This window comes from Balaenoptera physalus (genome assembly GCF_965194825.1).
Source record: "Balaenoptera physalus genome assembly, chromosome: 4".
NCBI classification, from domain to species: Eukaryota; Metazoa; Chordata; class Mammalia; order Artiodactyla; family Balaenopteridae; genus Balaenoptera; species Balaenoptera physalus.
Window position 1 is genome coordinate 11,382,581 of NC_138891.1, and position 20,177 is coordinate 11,402,757.

General features: G+C 40.7%; 1 protein-coding gene across 1 annotated transcript in view; it reads left to right on the forward strand.

The window, feature by feature from the left end:
* LOC309659557 (collagen alpha-4(VI) chain-like) overlaps positions 1 to 20,177 on the forward strand; it is a 142,831-nt gene that overhangs the window by 75,870 nt on the left and 46,784 nt on the right. Inside the window, 5 exon segments of the mRNA XM_082459442.1 lie at positions 694 to 700; positions 1,959 to 2,021; positions 4,189 to 4,239; positions 17,587 to 17,622; positions 17,727 to 17,789. Of these exon segments, the coding sequence (XP_082315568.1) occupies positions 694 to 700; positions 1,959 to 2,021; positions 4,189 to 4,239; positions 17,587 to 17,622; positions 17,727 to 17,789 (220 nt within the window).

A 20,177-nucleotide genomic window follows, 5' to 3' on the forward strand; every position in this document is an offset into this window, starting at 1 on the left:
ACACTGTTTGTTCTAGGATCTGTGGGTATCAGGAATTTCTAGAAATAGCTAATTCGAGGCAGTAGACATTGATCACCAGCTATGTACCCCTTCTTCTCTAAGTATATTGTTGGAATATAGTGATGAATGAGATTGGTTTGAGCCACAGGGGTGTGTAACACATGCTCATGCTTACTTATAGTGAAAGAAAAAAATAGTAGTATCAAAGGACCATAAATGACTGATTCATTCCTTACAAACATATAAGGAAGCATTGCTTAAAATTATCCCAGTTTTATAGAGGAGAAAACTGAGGCTCAAAGGGATCAAATAACTTTTCATCTGGATAGTAGGTGGCTGAACTGGCTGCCAGCTTGGGTCTTTCTAGTGCCTGTTTAGTGCCTCCCTCACTCGCTATCCCGTGGTTCATAGAAGGGTCAGATCAGGCTGAGGCAGGCAATCAGGAGTGGCTTCCTAAAGAAGGAGCGTTTGAGATAGCTTTAAAAACCCAAGCAGCATAACTTAAGCCAGGGATTAGTGTATCTGGAGATTCAGAATGGCCTAAGCCATCTCTCTCTTGGTTGGGAAAAGTCAAGCCCCATAACTGATCATATCATTTTCGTTCTCATTTGATCATATTTTCTATTTGGAGTGGGTAAAAGTCCAGGCTTTTTTCTTCCCAGTCTCTTAATCAGATGGTGTTTTTCCCTCTAGTAGACAGGTAATTCTTGGTATGTGGAGGACGTGGCCTCTTGCACAGAACACCTTACTGCCCTACCTCTATTCCCAGATCAGAGGTTAAATATGTCTATTATGCACTTTGGAGGATAAAATTAATTGTATCAAACATTAGAGATGATTTGGGTCATGGTCTTATTACAGGGGAATCCTGGGCCTCCAGGGCCAAATGGTTCAAAAGGAAAAGATGGACCAAGAGGAACGAAGGTAAATGTCAGAAAACACACTCTTCCTAGACTGCAACTTGGAATCTTTTATATGAATATCTCCTTATGTGATCATTTCCAACATGAGTGTCTGATGTGCTTGGTAATGATATATATATATATATAAATATATGTATATATATATTTATAAGTACTCTGCGATGATAGAGACTTGACATGGCTTTGGATCTTTTTTTAATAAGTACTCTGTGATAATAGAGACTTCACATGGCTTTGGATTTTTTTTTTTTTTTTGGCTGCATTGGGTCTTCGTTGCTGCCCACGGGCTTTCTCTAGTTGCGGCGAGCGGGGGCTACTCTTCATTGAGATGCACGGGCTTCTCATTGCGGTGGCTTCTCTTGTTGCAGAGCACGGGCTCTAGGCGCGTGGGCTTCAGTAGTTGCAGCATGTGGGCTCAGTAGTTGCGGTGCACAGGCTCAGTAGTGTGGCTTGGGAACTCTAGAGCGCAGGCTCAGTAGTTGTGGCACATGAGCTTAGTTGTTCCACGGCATGTGGGGTCTTCTAGGACCAGGGATCCAACCCATGTCCCCCACATTGGCAGGTGGATTCTTAACCACTGTGCCACCAGGGAAGTCCCTTGGTGATATTGACTGTCCATTATCTGGTAGCTGGATAGATGTATACAGAGAAGGAAAGACATTTAGACAGACATATAGAAAGATGGATGGATAGATGGTCACATATATTAGTAGACAAAGATACATCAATAGATGGATAAACATATGGACTCAGCACAAATATAGATTCATACACTTACACCTAGAAAAAGCCATAGTAATATAAAATTTTTTAACTCGTGCTGCATACCTGGTTTGTTAATTTTCAGTACCAAAATCTTCACTATATTTGTTAGTTACCTGTATTTAACAAAGTCTAGAGGAAGATATTGACCTTAGACTGTAGGATGATGCCAAGAGGACTTGAAAGGAGTATAAAACCTCTAAGGAAAATGGCATAAAATTGCATGAACTCATAGCAGAAAATTAATTTCATGTTTACCTTTTATTATAAAAGGGAGAGCTTGGTGATGCAGGAGAAAGAGGACCGCCGGGTCTACAAGGACCAAGGGGTCAACCTGTAAGTCTAGTTTCTCTGTTTCAGACTGCTGATCGAATTTCTTGTTATTTGTTCTTGTTCCACACAAAATTCTAACATTCTTGATGAATATTTGGGGTTACAAATATGATATGATCATCAGTAGAGCTGTTGTGAATCTGCATAGTTCAAAGACTCCCAAACTCCTTATATCAATAAAGAATCCAAAGGTGTCTCGGGATTTATTTTGCCTTCTCACATGTTGTTGAAGAGGGAAGTTCCAAAGAGACTCTTCTGTTTGACAAAGATATTTTACAAGCATTTGAGTCTTTAGGAATACAGAGATGTTCAATGAAACATTTTTTTTTCCAAAAAAACAAGTAAGATAGCCAATCAGAGTTGCAAGTTTTAAGGGTCTGTGTTTGATTATTCAGAGCACAACAATAATCTTTGGAGACCAGGGATGATCTGCAGGGCTGTGCATTTTTACCTTAGTCATCACTCTGAACATGAGAGCAAGTTAGTTATTTCATGAGTATTTTCAATTCACTACCTCACTGGAATTAGCTTTATAATACAGAGTAATGCTGTCTTTCCAACTCATGTTTCTGAGATTTCTTTCATCAACAGTAGGAAGGACCTGCAGCTGTTTTGCACTCCGCACTGAACTTGCAGTTGTTAGCAAGGAAAGGAAACAAAAACAGGCCTAAGAAGCTTAAACTTAAATGCGGAAAGGGAAAAAAAATAGGATTACTGTCAAATGCATCTACACTCAAGTCAGATGATGAAGTTAACGCTGTTTAGCTTTAAAATATCTTGACTTAAAATAATGTAAAGCTTGTGCCTACTGACCTCTCTCTGGGACAGAAAAAGCTGGGGAGCAATGCCTTTCTTGAAGGTGTCACATCAGAGGGGGCATCTCCAAAATATACAGTTTGGGCCTCTGGGGTTGAAGATGCTGGAGGCCCTGCATGCCCTTAAACAGAGAGAAGCTGGTGTAACAGCAACTGAACCTCATTTGCATCCTTTTTCCCCCTTAGTAATTTATTTCTGGAATTTTTTTTTACCTTCCTTTTTATTTTCTAATATTTCAAACTTTCCTCCTTAGGTCATAGCCATGATTCTTGTGGCTTAAAATTAAAAATATTTTTTCCTCAGTTGATCTACTTGATTTAGGCACAGTCTTTGTCCATTCAGCAAAGAACAACTAAAAGGTTCTGAATTCACTCTTTATTATAGGATGCTCACTGTCTATATGTACAGATGCTAAGATCCCAGTAGCATCGTCCACATTTTCATAGTGACCATCATCATCAACACCATGTCAAATTCCAACACCACCACCTCCAACAACATCACCATCACCGTGACCACTACTACCATGAATCACCACCCCTCTACCACTACCGTCACCACCACCATTACACTCCTCTGCCAACATCACCAATACTCCAGCCGCCACCAGCAGCAGAATAATGGCCACTTATCAAGTACTTTCTCTGTGCCTGGCATCATGCTAAGTGCTTTCCATGCACAATCCCACTTAATCTTTCCAAAAACCATGCTTTGTAGATGATATTATTATCCCCATTTAAAAGGTGAGGAGGCTGAAGCTTATAGAGGCTGAGTAACTTGGCCAAGGTCACTCATAGAACCAGTGCTGGAAGTGGCATAAAAATTCAAGTGTGTCTAGGTTTATATCATATTCACGACATTGCCTCTATCCCAATCTTCCTCCCGCCCCCCAGATTTCTCTTTATCCCTAGAGATTTAGCAATTCTGGAACTTCTTCCATTGTTATTTTATCCTGCAAAGAAAGCAAGGTTAGCCCAGGGGGAACTTTGTACAATGACTTGGCTTCCTACAACCAAGGTAGCATCTTGCTGAGGTCAGAATCTTGCTGAAAAGAGGGTTAAAAATTAACACATGCACACACACACACACAAACTTATCTCTTAGTCTTTTAAAGTTTTATCTCATAGTCTTTTAAAATTTTAAACCCTTATCCCCTCCTTAGCCTATGAAGGTAGTTTAGTGTTTATCCTGTAAAGGTAGGGTAAATCTCCACCAAGCCCCTCCAACCCTCCACCAAGCTCCTTCTGCTTTCCCCATCTCCTTGCACTGCTGATTTGTCCAAGAGTTCAGATAATCTTATCGACCAAGTGTGGTTGTGGATGACTCTACAATTCATTATGTATCATCTTCTTAGGGTCTTTCTGGTCCAGATGGATATGGACGTCCAGGAAGAAAAGGAACAAAGGTGAAGGTTACCTTACAGATTTTTCTCAACTAAAGACTATAGTTTTTATTTTATTTCACTAGAATAAGTGTTATTACCCAAGTGGTATGCCAGGAATGATTTCTACATGTTGTTTATGACATATTGTAGCTGCCAGAGTTCCAGCCTTAAAAAATAAAAGCTGGGTTTGTTACTCCCTTATTTAAAAACCAAATTCCTTACCTCACCTTCCACCTGTGCCAGATGGCCCCACCCCAGCTCTAGGCATGCCAGACCCTTTCCCAACTCCGTGCCTTTGCGAACGCTCTTGCCTCTATTTGGAATGTCCTTCCCCATCTCCCTCTTTCGGACCATTTTTACTCCTTTTCTTAAACCAACTCAAATATCAGCTTCTCCTTGTGGATGCCCTATTGGGCTTCCCCAGAAAGAAATTGTTGTGCTATGCTCTGTGTTCCTAAAGCTCATTGTTCATATTTCTACAGTAGCCTTTCCCATCTAGGTTGTATTAAAATTTATCCCTGCGTCTACTCCCAGTTTGTGAACTTGACAGCAGGCTTGCATATTATTCATTTAAAATTTTCTTAAGTATTTAATTAATTAATTAATTAATTAATTAATTAAAATTAATTTATTTAAAAAAAATTGCCACTGTGTTAGTTTCAGGTATATAGCAAAGTGATATATATATATAAATCTTTTTCAGATTCTTTTCCGTTATAGGTTATTACAAGTTTTGGAGTATAGTACACTGTGCTATACAGTAGGTCTTTGTTGGTTATCTATTTTATATATAGTAGTGTGTATAGGTTACTCCCAAACTCCTAATTTATCCCTCTCAAACTTTCCCCTTTGGTAAGTTTGTTCTCTATGTCTGTGAGTCTATTTCTGTAAATAAGTTCATTTATGTCATTTTTCTAGACATTTTATTCATTTTTGTATTGCTGGAATAGAGCCTGGCAGAGAGTAGGTGTTCAATAAGTATATTTGAATATTTCCACTCCTATAAGAAGCTGGTATTTTAACACGTAGTTCATGGGTCACTGACAGAGGTTTTGAAGCATGGAAGCCACTTGAAGCTTGCTGAATGAATCAAGTGTCATTAGCTACAGTTATTCTTCAGTCTATGAGTTACATTTATTGCCTCACAAACTAGGAAATCACTGGAATGTGTAGTGATGCTCAGCTATGGAACAGGACTCTGGGCTGACTTGTCTCAATTCTCTTGTTTCCTTATGGCTGCAGGATGGCACCACTGCCATTTTATCAAGCAGGAAAGGGCCCCAAACACAGTAAGCTCTTGGTAAATATCTGTGGAATGATGGGACAATGGGGGTGATCATCTAGATCAGTGATCATCTAGCTTAGCCTTGTCTATTTACAGATAAGAACATGGAGACTCAGAGAAGTGAAGTAACCTGCCTATGGTCACACAGCTAGAGACAAAGCTGAGCGTAGAAGCTAGCCACTGGAGCCCCATCCTGGCAAATTAAGTCTTTCTTCTTTAGGGGAGAGTTTGCATAGCAGGGAATTCTGGGTAGAATACAAACGGGCACATTTTGAGCAACATGCCAGCTGTGAGCTAAGCACAAGGGCAGTCTGTGCTCACTGTGATACAGTTAACACTGTGGAACACAGAGATTCAGTCTACATTTGCAAGAATTTTTCCTGGCAACACATCATGGTCTCCCTTATGGCCCTACTGCTGCTTAGCCGACAACGTTTTCCTAGTCAGTTCACTCTTCTTCTCTCCACGTTAACTATTTTATACCCTCTCCTCTCCCCTCAAACCTCCAAGACTTGCTTTCTCTTCTACATTTTCAGCAGATGACTGTGCTTCCTATTTCATTAATTAAATAGAATCATTGGGAAGAAAACCACTACATACATCCACCAAAATGGAGGCCACCTGCTTGCCTCTGTGATTATATGTCTTGCCTTCCCTTCCACTACACTGGATGAGAGTCAGTGCCCTTATGTGTCTGTGTGTCTCATCTCTCCACTTCTGGACTGGATTCCATTCTCTTTTTGCTTCCTTAAAGCCCTAGCTCTAGCAAGGGCCACCTTTCTCTTCTGCATCATCAAATTTTCTTCCCTCACCATAGACCATTCCCAGCAGTATACAAAGAGGTGGGGATATCTCCCATCTAAAGAAAAAAAACAAAACCCTCATTTAATTACATACTCCCATCACCCCATTTCTCTCTGATAAAACTCTTTGAAGGAGTAGTCTGTACCAGTGGTTCTCAATAATGGGTGATTTTACCCTCCAGGGGACATTGGGCAGTATCCAGAGATGTGCTGTGTGTCAGAGCTGGGGCAAGAGGAGAGAGACCTTCAAGATGGCAGAAGAGTAAGATGTGGAGATCACCTTCCTCCCCAAAAATATAACAGAAATACATATACATGTGGAACAACTCCTACAGAACACCTATGGAATGCTGGCAGAAGACCTCAGACTTCCCAAAAGGCAAGAAACTCCCCACGTACCTGGGTAGGGCAAAAGAAAAAAGAAAAAACAGAGACAAAAGAATAGGGATGGGACCTGCACCTCTGGGAGGGAGCTGTGAAGGAGGAAAAGTTTCCACACACTAGGAAGCCCTTTCACTGGTGGGGACGTGGGGGTGGCGGGGGGGAAGATTCAGAGCCATGGAGGAGAGCACAGCAACAGGGGTGCAGAGGGCAAAGCGGAGAGATTCCTGCACAGAGGATCGGTTCCAACCAGCACTCACCAGCCCGAGAGGATTGTCGGCTCACCCGCCAGGGCAGGCGGGGGCTGGGAGCTGAGGCTCAGGCTTCGGAGGTCAGACCCCAGGGAGAGGACTGGGGTTGGCTGCGTGAACATAGCCTGAAGGGGGCTAGTGCACCACAGCTAGCCGGGAGGGAGTCCGGGAAAAAGTCTGGAACTGCCGAAGAGGCAAGAGACCATCGTTTCAGGGTGCATGAGGAGAGGGGAGTAGAGAACCACCTAAACAAGCTCCAGAGACAGGCGCGAGCTGTAGCTTTCAGCGTGGACCACAGAGACGGGCATGAAATGCTAAGGCCAAGAAGCCTGTGTGCAAGCACAGGTCACTATCCACACCTCCCTTCCCAGGAACCTGTGCAGCCCACCACTGCCAGGATGCCGTGATCCAGGGACAACTTCCCCAGAGGAACACATGGTGTGCCTCAGGCTGTTGTAACGTCAAGCTGGCCTCTGCCACCGCAGGCTCACCCTGCATTCCGTACCCCTCCCTCCCCCTGGCCTGAGAGAGCCAGAGTCCCCTAATTAGCTGCTCCTTTAACCCTGTACTGTCTGAACGAAGAACAGACGCCCTCAGGCAACCTAAACCCAGAGGCAGAGCCAAATCCAAAGCTGAACCCCAGGAGCTGTGGGAACAAAGAAGAGAAAGAGAAATGTCTCCCAGCAGCCTCAGGAGCAATGGATTCAATCTCGACAATCAACTTGATGTACCCTGCATCTGTGGAATACCTGAATAGACAACGAATCATCCCAAACTTGAGGCGATGGACTTTGGGAGCAACTATATATATATATTTTTCCTTTTCTCTTTTTGTGAGTGTGTATGTGTATGCTTCCTCATGTGATTTTGTCTGTATAGCTTTGTTTTACCATTTATCCTAGGGTTCTGCCTGTCCGTTTTTTTTTTTTTTTTTTTTAGCATATTTTTTAGCACTTATCATTGGTGGGTTTGTTTTTTGGTTTGGTTGCTCTCTTCTTTCTTTCTTTCTTTTTTTTTCCTTTTTTATTACTTTTTATGTTTTTATTTTAAAAATTATTTTTTATTTGAATACCTTTTTAATTTAACTTAATTTTACTTTTTTGTGTCTTTCTTTTTTCTCCCTTTTCTTCTGAGCTGTGTGGCTGACAGGGTCTTGGTGCTCTGGCCGGCTGTCAGGCCTGTGCCTCTGAGGTGGGAGAACTGAGTAAAAGATATTGGTCCACCAGAGAACTCCCGGCTCCACAGAATATCAAATGGCAAAAGCTCTCCTAGAGATCTCCATCTCAATGCTTAGACCAAGCTCCACTCAACAACCAGCAAGCTACAGTGCTGGACACCCTATGCCAAACAACTAGCAAGACAGGAACACAACCCCACCCATTAGCAGAGAGGATGCCTAAAATCATACTAAGGTCACAGACACCCCAAAACACACTGCTGGAGGTGGTCCTGCCCACCAGAAAGACAAGATCCAGCCTCATCCACAAGAACACAGGCACTAGTCCCCTGCACCAGAAAGCCTCCACAACCCACTGAACCAACCTTACCCACTGTAGGCAATCACCAAAAACAATGGGAGCTACAAACCTGCAGGCTGTGAAAAGGAGTCCCCAAACACAGTAAGTTAAACAAAATGAGAAGACAGCGAAACACACAGTGAATGAAGGAGCAAGGTAAAAACACACTAGGTCAAGCAAATGAAGAGGAAATAGGCAGTTTAGCTGAAAAAGAATTCAGAGTAAAGATAGTAAAGGTGATCAGAAATCTTAGAAATATAATGGAGAAAATACAAGAAATGTTTAACAAGGACCTAGAATAAATAAAGAGCAAACAAACAATGATGAACAACAAAATAAATGAAATTTAAAATTCTCTAGAAGGAATCAATAACAGAATAACTGACTCAGAAGAACGGATAAGTGAGCTGGAAGATAAAATATTGGAAATAAATACCACAGAGCAGAATAAAGAAAAAAGAATGAAAAGAATTGAGGACAGTCTCAGAGACCTCTGGGGCAACATTAAACACACCAACATTCGAATTATAGGAGTCCCAGAAGAAGAAGAGAAAAAGAAAGGGACTGAGAAAATATTTGAAGAGATTATAGTTGAAAACTTCCATAATATGGGAAAGGAAATAGTTAATCAAGACCAGGAAGCACACAGAGCCCGAAACAGGATAAATCCAAGGAGACACACACCAAGACACATATTCTTCAAACTATCAAAAATTTAATACAAAGAAAAAATATTAAAAACAGCAAGGGGAAAGTAACAAATAACATACAAGGGATTCCCCATAAAGTTAACAGCTGATCTTTCAGCAGAAACTCTGCAAGCCAGAAGGGAGTGACAGGACATATTTAAAGTGATGAACGGGAAAAACCTACAATGAAGATTACTCTAACCAGCAAGGCTCTCATTCAGATTCGATGGAGATATTAAAACCTTTACAGACAAGCAAAAGCTAAGAGAATTCAGCACCACCAAACCAGCTTTACAACAAATGCTAAAGGAACTTCTCTAGGCAGGAAACTCAAGAGAAGGAAAAGACCTACAATAACAAACCCAAAACAATTAAGATAATGGTAATAGGAACATACATATCGATAATTACCTTAAATGTAAATGGATTAATGCTCCAACCAAAAGACATAGACTGGCTGAATGGATATCGAAACAAGACCCATATATATGCTGTCTACAAGAGACCCACTTCAGACCTACAGACACATACAGACTGCAAGTGAGGGGATGGAAAAAGATATTCCATGCAAATGGAAATCAGAAGAAAGCTGGAGTAACAATTCTGATATCAGACAAAATAGACTTTAAAATATAGACTATTACAAGAGACAAAGAAGGACACCACATAATGATCAAGGGATCAATCAAAGAAGAAGAGCTAACAATTGTAAATATTTATGCACCCAACAGAGGAGCACCTCAATACAAATGCTAACAGCCATAAAATGGGAAATCGACAGTAACACAATCATAGTAGGGGAATTTAACACCCCATTTTCACCAACGGACAGATCATCCAAATTGAAAATAAATAAGATTTATTTATTTATTTATTTCTTGTGTAAGAAAACACAAGCTTTAAATGATACGTTAAACAAGATGGACTTAATTGATATTAATAGGACATTCCATCCCCAAACAACAGAATACACTTTCTTCTCAAGTGCTCATGGAACATTCTCCAAGATAGATCATATCTTGGGTCACAAATCAAGCCTTGGTAAATTTAAGAGAATTGAAATCATATCAAGTATCTTTTCTGAACACAACACTAGGAGACTAGATATCAATTACAGGAAAAAATCTGTAAAAAATACAAACACATGGAGGCTAAACAATACACTACTTAATAATGAAGAATTCAAAGAGGAAATCAAAAAATACCTAGAAACAAATGACACTGAAAACATGACGACCCAAAACCTATGGGATGCAGAAAATGCCATTCTAAGAGGGAAGTATATAGCAATACAATCCTACCTCAAGAAACAGGAAATATCTCAAATAAACAACCTAACCTTACACCTAAAGCAATTAGAGAAAGAAGGACGAAAAAACCCCAAAGTTAGCAGAAAGAAAGAAATCATAAATTTCAGATCAGAAATAAATGAAAAAGAAATGAAGGAAACAATAACAAATATCAATAAAAGTAAAAGCTGATTCTTTGAGAGATAAACAAAATTGATAAACTGTTAGCCAGACTCAACAAGAAAAAAAGAGAGAAGACTCAAATCAATAGAATTAGAAATGAAAAAGGAGAAGTAACAACTGACTTGCAAAAATCCAATGGATCATGAGAGATTACTACAAGCAACTATATGCCAATAAAATGGACAACCTGGAAGAAATGGAAAAATACTTAGAAAAGCACAACCTTCCCAGACTGAACCAGGAAGAAATAGAAAATATAAACAGACCAATAACAAACACTGAAATTGAGACTGTGATTAAAAATCTTCCAACAAACAAAAGCCCAGGACCAGATGGCTTCACAGGTGAATTCTATCAAACATTTAGAGCGAGCTAAGACCTATCCTTCTCAAACACTTCCTAAATATAGCAGAGGGAGGAACACTCCCAACCTCATTCTGCGAGGCCACCATCACCCTAATAACAAAACCAGACAAAGATGTCACAAAGAAAGAAAACTACAGGCCAATATCACTGATGAACATAGATGCAAAAATCCTCAACAAAATACTAGCAAACAGAATCCAACAGCACATTAAAAGGATCATACCCCACGATCAAGTGGGATTTATCCCAGGAATGCAAGGATTCTTCAATATACGTAAATCAATCAATGTGATACACCATATTAACAAACTGAAGGAGAAAAACCATGTGATCATCTCAATAGATGCAGAAAAAGATTTCGACAAAATTTAACACCCATTTATGATAAAAACCCTACAGAAAGTATGCATAGAGGGAACTTACCTCAACATAATAAAGGCCATATATGACAAACCCACAGCCAACATGGTCCTCAATGGTGAAAAAGTGAAAACATTTCTTCTAAGATCAGGATCAAGACAAGGTTGCCCACTCTCACGACTATTATTCAACATAGTTTTGGAAGTTTTAGCCACAGCAGTTGACAAGAAAAATAACTAAAAGGAATCCAAATCGGAAAAGAAGAAGTAAAGCTGTCACCGTTTGCAGATGACATGACACTATACATAGAAAATCCTCAAGACTCTACCAGAAAAGTACTAGAGCTAATCAATGAATTTGGTAATGTAGCAGGATACAAAATTAATGCATCGAAATGTCTTGCACTCGTATACACTAATGCTGAAAAATTTGAAAGAGAAATTAAGGAAATACTCCCATTTACCATTGCAAAAAAAAAAAAAAGAATAAAATACCTAGGAATAAACCTACCTAAGGAGACAAAAGACCTGTATGCAGAAAACTATAAGGCACTGATGAAAGAAATTAAAGAAGATACAAACAGATGGAGATATATACCATGTTCTTGGATTGGAAGAATCAACATTGTGAAAATGACTGTACTACCCAAAGCAATCCACAGATTCAGTGCAATCCCTATCAAAGTACCAATGGCATTTTTCACAGAACTAGAACAAAAAATTCACAATTTGTATGGAAACACAAAAGACCCCAAATAGCCAAAGCAATCTTGAAAAAGAAAAATGGAGCTGGAGGAATCAGGCTCCCTATCTTCAGACTCTACTACAAAGCTACAGTAAACAAGACAGTATGGTAGTGGCACAAAAGCAGAAATATACATCAGTGGAACAAGGTAGAAAGCCCAGAGATAAACCCATGCACATATGGTCACCTTATTATTGATAAAGGAGGCAAGAATATACAATGGAGAAAAGGCAGCCTCTTCAATAAGTGGTGCTGGGAAAACTGGACAGCTACATGTAAAAGAATGAAATTAGAACACTCCCTAACACCATACACAAAAATAAACTCAAAATGGATTAAAGACTTAAATGTAAGGTCAGACAGTATAAAACTCTTAGAGGAAAAGATAGGCAGAACACTCGATGACATAAATCACAGCAAGATCCTTTTTGACCTACCTCCTAGGGAAATGGAAATAATAACAAAAATAAACAAATGGCACCTAATGAAACTTAAAAGCTTTTGCACAGCGAAGGAAACCATAAACAAGATGAAAAGACAACGCTCAGAATGGTAGAAAATATTTGTAAATGAAGCAACTGACAAAGGCTTAATCTCCAAAATTTACAAGCAGCTCATGCAGCTCAATATCAAAAGAACAGACAACCCAGTGCAAAAATGGGCAGAAGACGTAAATAGACATTTCTCCTAATAAGATATACAGATTGCCAACAAACACATGAAAGAATGCTCAACATCACTAATCATTAGAGAAATGCAAATCAAAAGTACATTGAGGTATCATCTCACACCAATCAGAATGGCCATCATGAAAACATCTACAAACCATAAATGCTGGAGAGGGGAAAATGTGTGTGTGGGGAAAATGGAACTCTCTTGCACTGTTGGTGGGAATGTAAATTGATACAGCCACTATGGAGAACATTATGGAGGTTCCTTAAAAAACTAAAAATAGAACTACCATATGACCCAGCAATCCCACTACTGGGCATATACCCTGAGAAAACCATAATTCAAAAAGAGTCATGTACCACAATGTTTTTTTTTTTTTTTTTAATTTTTATTTATTTATTTATGGCTGTGTTGGGTCTTCGTTTCTGTGCGAGGGCTTTCTCTAGTTGCGGCAAGCGGGGGCCACTCTTCATCGCAGTGCACGGGCCTCTCACTATCGCGGCCTCTCTTGTTGCGGAGCACAGGCTCCAGACGCGCTGGCTCAGTAATTGTGGCTCACGGGCCTAGTTGCTCCGCGGCATGTGGGATCTTCCCAGACCAGGGCTCGAACCCGTGTCCCCTGCATTGGCAGGCAGATTCTCAACCACTGCGCCACCAGGGAAGCCCCACAATGTTTATTGCAGCCCCATTTACAATAACCAGGACATGGAAGCAACCTAAGTGTCCATCGACAGATGATGGATAAAGAACATGTGGCACATATATGCAATGGAATATTACTCAGCCATAAAAAGAAATGAAATTGAATTATTCATTCCCTAGGTGGATGGACCTAGGGTCTGTCCTACAGAGTGAAGTAAGTCAGAAATAGGAAAACAAATACCATATGGTAACACATATATATGGAATCTAAAAAAAAAAAAGTTATGAAGAACCTAGGGGCAGGACAGGAATAGAGACGCAGATGTCGAGCATGGACTTGAGGACATGGGGAGGGGGAAGGTAAACTGAGAAGAAATGAGAGAGTGGCATGGACTAATATATACTACCAAATGTAAAATATATAGTTAGTGGGAAGCAGCCACATAGCACAGGGAGATCAGCTCGGTGCTTGTGACCACCTAGAGGAGTGGGATGGGGAGGGTGGCAGGGAGATGCAAGAGGGAGGAGATATGGGGATATATGTATATGTATAGCTGATTCACTTTGTTATAAAGCGGAAACTATCACAGCATTGTAAAGCAATTATACTCCAGTAAAGATGTGAAGAAAATAAAAAAAGAACTGTGACAAGAGATGCTACTGGCTTCTAGTATGTAGAGACCAGAGATGTTTTCATCTTGTGATACACAGCATAGCCCTCCACAGCAAAGAACCATGAGGTCCAAAATGTCAGTAATGTCAAGGTTTAGAAACACCACTTTCTTTCCTTTTGTTCTCTGTAACTGATGACAGTTGAGCCTTCACCCTTTGACCCTCCCTGCTCAACCATATCTGCTTTAGTCAAGGTAAAACTGATAGTGCTCCCTGTTGCCGCAAATGGCATTGTTTCATTATTTTTAATGGCTGAGTAATGTTCCATTGTATATATGAACCACATCTTCTTATCCATTCATCTGTCAATGGACATTAGGTTGCCTCCATGTCTCGGCTATTGTAAACAGCTCTGCAGTGAACACTGGGGTGCCTGTATCCTTTCGAACCATGTTTTTCTCCGGATATATGCCCAGGAGTGGGATTGCAGGATCATACGGTAGCTCTATTTTTAGTTTTTTAAGGAACCTCCATACTGTCCTCCATAGTGGCTGTACCAATTTACATTCCCACCAACAGTGTAGGTGGGTTCCCTTTTCTCCATAGCCTCTCCAGCGTTTATTGTTTGTAGATTTTTTGATGATGGCCATCCTGACTGGTGTGAGGTGATACCTCATTGTAGTTTTGATTTGCATTTTTCTAAAAATTAGTGACGTTGAGCATCTTTTCATGTGCCTCTTGGCCATCTGTATGTCATGGATGGACCTGGAGATTATCATACTAAGTGAAGTAAGTCAGACAGAGAAAGACAAATATCATTTATTGCTTATATGAAGAATCAAAAAAAATGATACGAATGAACTTATTTACAAAACAGAAACAGACTCACAGACTTAGAGAAGAAACTTACGTTTACTGGCGTGGGGGGCGGGAAGGGAGGGAGGGACTGATTGGGAAGTTGGGATTGACATGTACACCCTACAATATTTAAAATAGGTAACCAACAAGGACCTACTGTATAGGACAGGGGACTCTGCTCAATATTCTGTAATAACCTAACTGGACAAAGAATGTGAAAAAGAATACATACATGTATATATATAAATGAATCACTTTGCTGTACACCTGAAACAAACACAACACTGCTAATCAACTATGCTACAATATAAAATAAAAATTAAAAGAAAAAAACCCAAGGGCTTCCCTGGTGTTGCAATGGTTAAGAATCCACCTGCCAAGGCAAGGTACAGGGGTTCGAGCCCTGGTCCGGGAAGACCCCACATGCCGTGGAGCAACTAAGCCCATGCGCCACAACTACTGAGCCTGCGCTCTAGAGCCCATGAGCCACAACTACTGAGCCCTTGTGTCACAACTACTGAAGCCCGTGCACTTAGAGCCCATGCTCTGCAACCAGAGAAGCCACCGCAGTGGGAAGCCCGTGCACCACAACGAAGAGTAGCCCTCGCTCACTGCATCCAGAGAAAGCCTGCACGCAGCAACAAAGATACAACACAGCCAAAAATAAATAAATAAAAAATAAGAAAATAAAATAAATTAGATCAAGATATTCTTTAAAAACCCAAAAAACAGAAAAACCCATGGTGCTACGTCCAGTGGTCAGTTCTCTGCCCTCATTGTGCTCCATGTCTCAGCAGCATTTGACAGAGGCAATAATGGGTTTGTTCTTTAAACCTTTGCTCACTCAACTTCCAGCACATACCACTTCCCTGGTTTTCACTGGCTGCTCTTGGCTAGATCTTCTGAATGTTCTTGAGCTCTAAATGTTGAGGACTCAAGACTCTATCCTCATATTTCTCTCCCTCATTACTCACTCCTCAGATGACCTTATCCAGTCTCATGGCATCAAGTGCCATGCGTCCTCTGATCTCAGTTTACTTCTCTAGCCTGGACCAATCTCTTAAGCTCCAAATATGTTTCCACTTGCTTATCTCATAGGCACCTGAAAGTTGGCATGTCCCCAAACCACTTTTTTCTTCTACTTTTGTTTTCTAATCTTTTATTATGGAAAAATTCAAACATATATACAAGTGGAGAGACTAATATGATGATACCTCCTCCTGTGTACACATTACCTAGCTCAAACAATGAAAAACGCTTGGCCAATTTAGTTTTGTTTTATTTATAGTCCCACTCACTTTTTCCCACTCCCCCCAATTATTTTGAAACAATCCCAGATATCATATATTTCATGCATAAATATTTCAGCTTGCATCTCTAAAAGATTCTTTAAAAATATAACCACAATACCATCATCACACCTAAGAATGAGCAATGATCCTTTAATATCATCAAACATCCAGTCAGCCAAAACTGCTTCACCTGCCCTTCCTCCTGCCTTCCGCATTTCGGGAAGTGGAGACTCCATCCCGCCAGTTACTTAAAACAGATGCTTGTTTCATCTTTAATAAGTCTCTTTCTCTCACCCCTTACATTTAATCCATCAACACTTAAGGGTGAGTCTATCTTCAGAATATATCCAGTATGTCATTCTGTCTCACCACCACCACTGCTGCACTCTGGGCAAGCCAACATGATTTAGCACCTGGATTAGTGTCAGAGCCACCTAACTGTTCCCCCTGCTTCTGCCCTTCTAGTTAGCTTTCTTCGAAGGAACCAGAGCCATCTTTTAAACACAGAGGCAGATCATGTCACTTCTTTACTCAAAACTCGGCCATGGCTCCCGATGGCATTCAGAGTTAACCCCATTGTTATGTGGCCCACAAGATTTTACATAATCTGCCCCTCCCCATCCCCTTATTCTGCTTCATTGTTGGCCAAACATGGCACACATTCATACCCTTGTTTATGGTTTTCACATACTCTTTCCTCGGCTTGGGATGCTCTACTTCCACACATCTGCTTGGCTTGCTTCCTGAATTCATGCTGGTCTTTACCCAAATGCTACCTTTACAAAACGGTTTTGCCTGACCCCCTTATATAAAATAGCTAACCCCTCACCCTTACATTCTTTATTTCTTAATCCTTTTTCTGGAATAGCATTGATCTCACCCTGGCAGATTTTATGTCTCTTTCTCACTAGCAGGTAAGTTCCTTGATGGCAGGGTCTTTGTTCTGTTCACCATGGAATTCCCAACACCTAGAGACATGCCTGGCACACAGTAGGTGCTAAATAAATACTTCTTGAATGAACACTTTCTTGGTAGTATGTCTTTGGTCTGACAATGATCATCTGCTTCCCAGCAGTCAATTTGGTGGCCCTTCCCTTGGTTTCAATTGGATCATACCTCTGGTTATTTAAACCGATAGATAAATAAAAATGCACAAGAAAAAAGTTTCATTACACAATATATCAAGGAGGGAGGAAGAATTTGTAAAAATCACTTGCATGTTGCTTTGCATTGAATTATAGAAATAAAATACGGCCACTTGGGAGTAGCTTAAGATAACAGCCTTTGCGATAGTTGTTTTTTCTGGCACCTGTTTTGAGTCTGTTTTCTCAAAATTACAGTATCTTCTTTTTCCCGCAAGGAATGTCAAAGAAAGACTTAATCACATGACACTAAACAAGACCTTATCTCATTTCTGACACTAGGGGGAACCCGGATTTCCTGGCTATCCTGGTGCACAAGTAAGAAGATATCTTTTTGGGCCTGATGTCTGGTATGCAGCATGTGTCATTTGTTTGTACTTATTTTTCTTTACATTCATGGTTCTACTTTTGATTCTGTTAAGGGAGAAGATGGTGACCTGGGCCACCAAGGAGAGAAGGGGGCAAAGGGAATCAGAGGGAAGAAGGTAAGAACCAAAGGAATTTCCCCAGATCTATAGAGACCCACATCATGACACTCTACTCACAGGACTATACTTCCACTGGGTTAATGGACTTCTTAGCAGGAAGCCCATGTCCTCGTCAGAATATTCTACACCTTCCTGGTCACTCCCCACTTAGTCCCATTATCATTTATCTTCTGAATGCAAATGCAGCTCACCAAACCATAACAACAGAAAATTCAAGTTGGAGTTTCAGTTATGCAGTATCAACCTTTTAAAGAACAAGTTTGGAGACACCTCTGTCTTTGGTAAATCTAGACATCATTTGAAAAAGTATTGGTTTAGCTGCAGGGCAAATATTACTGTTTCTTTAAGGTTCTTCCAAGCCTTTACTTTCTCTTAGCTATTCTAGGACTAAACTCTCAAGAATGTGGCTGCCATCTTGGTGGACTTGGAGTCATGTTTTTCTCTGTGCTTTATAGAGTCTACCAATAAAACCCATTCCTTCAGGTTCGGAAGATTCAGTCTTGAAGAGCCACAATCACTGCCAGATCTTTTTGGAAAGAGTAACCCTATGGATACCTAACAACTTGGTAGTATTTAGCAGATATACATTAGAGAGCACGGCCTTCTGGGAAAAGAACATGGACTAGTGTTCAGCGTAGAAGAGAGGAACGGAAAGAGAATGTATATTGTCTGGGCACCCAATAACTGGTATTTTCATAAACTGGCAAGGACATAAAGAAAAATTTGAACTATGCCTAACTTGGCTTGCTACTGGCTAATATTACCCTGCTCAGCTAAACTTCTCTCTCTTGTTTTAAAATTAAAAAAGATAAAGCGTCAGTTATACGCAGATAATGTTGTGTCAGTTCAAATCCCTGTCAGATAGCAGTGAGTCCATGGTCAGCATAGACCTTTTCTGAGACACTGAAGACCAGAAGGTAATAGGAACTTTTCCTTTCTCCTGATGCCTGGCCTTCAATACACATTTCCTGCATTCATTTAATTATATGACCTGGAGCCTCCGCTGAATATCGAGACATACTTTAAGGCTCTGTTTGGAAGTGTTTGTGTGAATTTACACATGTTGGCTGGGGTTAGGTATGTATGGGGGGGACTTAGATGATTCCCACAAAGACCCCCCCCATCCCCCCACCCCGCCCAGTCTCCGTGTCTCACTCTACTGATGACGGTTCATGAACTAACTGGTCCATAGCAGACTCATTAGACTCAGATATAATGACAACTTGGAATCTCAAGGTGGGTCTATTGGTTTTAATCAAGTTGTGTTCAAGGGGGAAGCTTATCCCTTTGGTTTGGTCATTTTTAGGGTAATGCTGGACTTCCCAGATTCGTTGGAACTCCAGGTGACCCAGGCCCTCCAGGGCCAGTGGTAACATGTATTTCTCCTTTCTTTTATTTTCAACCTTTGTGTAAAATTGAATAAGGATTTGATGAGATATCTCTAAGAAGAAGTAAACATTTAAAATGCACAGGAGGAGCTATATAGGGAATGGGCCAAATTTACTTTAGAGGACATTAGCTTCAAGTTCTTACACAGTATAGTATTTATTAAATATAGATATTTTGACTTGAACATGGGGAAGATGTGGAGTGGCTGGAGATTCATGGATCTGTCTAAATACATAAAACAATACATAAAGCTCACTGGAGAGTGAGTTTATCAGTGTAAACAAGATGAGCAACAACATTTATGCAAAAACCAGAAAGAAATCCTAACAAAATATGACATTTATATAATCTTACCCACACTGACAATGTTGCAAGCCCACAGATATTTGTAAAATTCCCTGGAAGGTCATTTGGTATGAAAGGAAAGACTAGAGGTGGTTGTCGTTTTGCCCCATGCCTGTCCTAGGAGATCAGGCCATCATCCGTGAAGGAAGGTGCAGTGAGTCGGCTGTGGGTTGAACCAGGTGGTTTCACTGCAATTTAGGGTTTGCTGGAGAGGTGCACAAAAATCTTTAAAGAAGAAGCACTACCATGCCCATTTTACAGATAAAGAAACAAAGGCTGAGGAGATTATAGTGAGCTGCAGGAAGTCACAAATGACTACCTCGTAGAGTCCAAATAAGCACAAAGATCTCCAGATTCCCAGAGTGGCTGGAGTCAGGTGGATCTGTTGAGAACAGCTCCAGGGAAGACTTGTGTAATGCTAGGGAATAGATAGGGTGGTGGTGGGTGGCCTGAGGAGAAGAGGTAGGGGAGGACAGGGGTCCACTTTAAAACTGCCTATAAGTGGTCCTGGGATCTTGAATGGCCTTTTCCTGAATTTGATCCTAAACTGTGGCTTGGGGCTTCCCTGGTGGCACAGTGGTTGAGAATCCACCTGCCAATTCAGTGTACATGGATTCGAGCCCTGGTCCAGGAAGATCCCACATGCTGTGG